This window comes from Propithecus coquereli, unplaced genomic scaffold (assembly GCF_000956105.1).
Source record: "Propithecus coquereli isolate 6110/MARCELLA unplaced genomic scaffold, Pcoq_1.0 Scaffold111, whole genome shotgun sequence".
NCBI lineage: Eukaryota > Metazoa > Chordata > Mammalia > Primates > Indriidae > Propithecus > Propithecus coquereli.
The window spans coordinates 5,958,171-5,962,271 of record NW_012135081.1 but is presented as its reverse complement, the minus strand read 5'-3'; the positions used below and the strand labels follow the sequence as shown (position 1 = coordinate 5,962,271).

The 4,101-nt window shown below is 33.8% G+C and overlaps 1 protein-coding gene across 1 annotated transcript; it reads right to left on the bottom strand.

Moving 5' to 3' along the window:
- Positions 1–320: 320 nt before the first annotated feature.
- Positions 321–1,256, bottom strand: LOC105815212 (olfactory receptor 6C76-like). The gene has a single exon (XM_012650353.1). It carries the CDS (start codon positions 1,254–1,256, stop codon positions 321–323), a length of 936 nt encoding a protein of 311 aa, XP_012505807.1.
- Between the last annotated feature and the right edge of the window lie 2,845 nt (positions 1,257–4,101).

Sequence of the window (4,101 nt, the reverse complement as noted above, 5' to 3'; positions counted from 1 at the left end):
TTGATGAGACCTTTTATTTAGTTTTCCACTTGGTGCCCAAAGAGCAAGTCTTTCAATGATTGTTTAAAACTAAGTTCTGATATTTTTGTTAAATGTCATTCTTGTGTATGTAACATCAGGTCACTCATACTGAGAATATTTTCAGGTCATGTTAATATAAAAGGATAATTGAGCCAAATAGGTCAAAATGGAATAAGTGAAGAATAAAACCTGAAGGAAAAAGAAGTTGCATAGAATATTGGATGGAGAAATAGAACAATGTTATTATTATGTTACAGTTAAGTTTCCATTTAAAGTTGAGGATCTAAATTTCTTTATTATTAAAATTTATTTGAGAAGCATTTTTTGACCAAGTTCTTAAACGATTGTTTTACCTGCTGGTTCCTTAGGGAGTAAATAAAAGGATTTAGCATTGGAACAACAGAGGTATTGAGCACTGCTATACTCTTGGTCAAAGCTACTCCTTCTTTTGCTGAAGTTTTGACATACATGAAAATGCAGCTTCCATAAGAAATGGAGACAACAATCATGTGTGAAGAACAAGTGGAAAAGGCCTTTTTTCTTTGCTCAGCAGAGGGAATTCTCAGAATTGTCTTCAGGATAAATACATAGGAAAGAATCACTAATGTTAAGGTTACCATGAGAGTGAATACTGCCAAGAAAAATCCCATGAGCTCTAGGAGTGCTGTGTCTGTGCAGGAGATCAGTAGCATAGGAGAGGAGTCACAGGTGAAGTGGTCAATGACGTTGGAGTCACAGAAATCCAGCTGAAGCCCCATGATCACAGGGGGAAAGATAATGAGAAATCCAGCCAGCCAAGAACTAATTACAAGCTGGATGCAGACCCTGCTGTTCATCATTGTTGTGTAGTGCAATGGCTTACAGATAGCTACGTAACGATCATAGGACATAGCAGTCAAAAGGAAAAATTCTGTTGAACCAAGGAGTATGAAGAAAAATACCTGGGCCATGCAAGAATTATAGGAAATGGTCATATCCCCTGTTACAATGCTGACCAGAAATCTAGGAATACAAACTGTTGTGAATGAGATTTCTAGAAAAGAGAAATTCCTAAGGAAGAAATACATGGGTGTTTTGAGGTGTGAATCTATCAGAGTGAGGGTGATGATGGTCAGGTTTCCAGTTATACTCGGTATATATGTGAAAAATACAAATATAAAAATCAAAACATTTAGCTTTGGGTCATCTGTTAATCCCAGAAGAATGAACTGGTTCTCAAATGTGTGATTTTTCATTTCTTATTGTTGATTTCTGCCAGATCTATAATAGATAACAAGAAACTGATTTAGTGAGTATAGGGTTACATTTTATCACATCTGCTGTATTAAGAAACATATAAGACCTATAATAAAACAAACTAGACACCAAGTTGTACTGAATTCTGAAAATATATGTGTTAACCATGCACAAAAAAAATCTGTCTGGTATTTGCCTTCTAGATCTCTAGTCATTTAATATTAAGGTCTTTGATAGGTCTAATAAATGCATCTGTATAATAAAAAAATACTTACCAAATGTGTTTTACTTTTAAAAAATTGACCTTATGTGTGTGAAAGCTAGGTAAAAACTTTAAAATGTAAAGTATTCTTTTATTTTTATTAAGATACTATAGCAATGACCACATGTTCTGATTTTCTGAAAATAAAATATTTTGACACATTTTTAGAGTTTTCACAATTTTTCAAGATATTTAATGTTAGTCTTGCGTATATAGAGAATTAATAACTTAACAAATGAATGAGAACCATCAAAACTAACATATAATCCTAAGGAAAGAAACACAAAATTTTTTACAGTTTTACAAACTTTTCAAAGTTTTTCCTCTTTGAATTAAATAATTTATCATTTTATAAAAGATATTCTAACAGCCAAAGTTAAAGGATTTAAGTTATAAATTGATTAGAAAATGGAAAAAATCAATGAGGCAAAAAATGAAAAACATACTTACGATTATATAATCCCATGTGGTAGCAGTTTGACTGCTCAAGCCCAAATACTGTGTTGCTTTACTTTATGGAGTGTCAATGTTTGATGTTTTACTTTTGGAACATTTCATCGTCTTCCCAACCTATTTCTGTCTTGATTTTCTTAACATATCAACATACTTATGTAGTGAGTAGGCGAAATTTGGCAAGATGATCCTGGTCATACACAGTAAAATGGAACATATTGTAGGACTGAATCCAATAGAAAATTCCGTTTTCCATTCCTGGAATGGGGGAGGCCCTGGCAGGAAGGTGACATAGTCCCAGTTGCTGTTAGAAAGTGCCACAATCAGACTATAGCAGAGTATCTAAGAGGTCCTGCAACTGGTGATCCAAGAAAGAGTTGGTAACACACTGACAAATCTGGATGTCCCAGTCAATGGGATAAGTCTGAAACTCGGGCAGTATTGCAAAATTTTTCATTGAGTAACATTGTCACTGGTACTAATTTATTGTTTAGGAATAAAGCCAGAGGCTGTGGAAGTGAGAAAGGGCAGCAGTAAAATGGGCAGTTTGCATCTGTTTACAGTGCAGGAATTCAGACCAGAGATCAAGGTTTCCTGGAATGTGGATAAGAGAGAGAAAAGAGAAGAGAAGAGAAGAGAAGAGAAGAGAAGAGAAGAGAAGAAAAAAGAAGAGAAGAGAAGAGAGAAGAAAAAGGGAGGGAGAAAAAGGGGAGGGAGGGAAGAAGGAAGAAAAGGAAAGAAAGAGGGAAAGAAAGAAAATCTGGGATCTTTGTCAGAATCCGGGAAATATTTACAGAGGAACATGAGAATAGAGAAGATAAAGTTGTGTATTTTCCTAGTTAATTAAGTGAAGCTCTTCGTTCATATGAAGGAAAGGGCCCAAATCATGAGTGAGAATAAAGAAACAACAGCTATGGAAAAGACATGAGCTGCAAGGCATATGCATGAAAATGGTTGGAAGTGTACAGGGAATATGCTAAGTTGTACAAGGCAAGGCCAGGCATTTAGTATCTCATTTCCCCCCAAATTTTCCTAAAACTAAAAAAGTCCTGACTCTGAATGCTAGGAAAACCTACCAATATTTTATTTTACTTGTGTCTCAGTAACTCTTGTGAAAGAAACATGGGTTGTCATTTTTTTTTATTCAGTCTTTACCTTCCAGCAAGAAAACTCGTTTTTAAAAACATGCTCTCCAGAAGAAACAGACTGATATTAATCTGCTTTTTCTCCCCTCCTTCAAAATATTCACAGGAGATTCTTGTAGGAAAACAGGCTTAAAATGTCTCTGGAGAGAGATGGTAGTGGTGACTGAATTCTGAAGTTAAATTGAATAATTTTAATTAGGTATCATTTAGAAATGATTTTTTTTAACATTAAACATCAGAGAGGTGTACAATGCAAACAACAATAATGAGGAAATAATGGTCTTAGAATTATCTTGGAGTTCATATTATCAATATTTTTTTAACCTGAGATAAGTATTTGCCAAGATAAGATCCAAACACAAAAATGTGAAGAAGCAGAAAATAGCAAGAGGAAAGGACCACAAGGACATGAAATGTGCTATTCAGATGCTTTATTTGCTAATAAAATCATATTGAGCACCTATTTTAGGCAAAATATGGGTAGTAGATAGGCACATCCTTTAGACACAGTAATAATTGAGAGAGTATAATATGAACATAAAACTCATAAAACTGATTATCTAATGAACTCCTTTGGCATTGTTTCTTTCACATTAGAAAATAAAGCAAGCAAAGATTATGTACCATTTCATCATATTTGTCTAATATTTCCTATTAGACAATTTGGGTCAGGCACATGGTTTTCAGCTACTGAAGTGTTTGATGCTCGCTTTTTGTTTTCTTACAGTATGTTTCTTATGGGTGCTGGATTCAAATTATGTTTGTCCTTAGAATTATGTTTGTATTTACCTGGACTTTCCATAGCAGGTGAATCTGTAAGACTGGGGCTGATTTACATTGATTGCCTTATTTCAAGAGAACATTCCATAAATGGCAATATTTTTTAAGTAAAATAATGCATTTATTTCTTTTCTGATATTCTGTAAATGTTATATTTAGGATATTTCAGTTTCTCCACAACTCCTTCTTTTTTTTTTTTTTTTT

Coding starts and splice junctions, on each gene's coding strand:
- LOC105815212 (XM_012650353.1), bottom strand. CDS start 1,256: ATGAAAAATCACACATTTGAGAACCAGTTCATTCTTCTGGGATTAACA.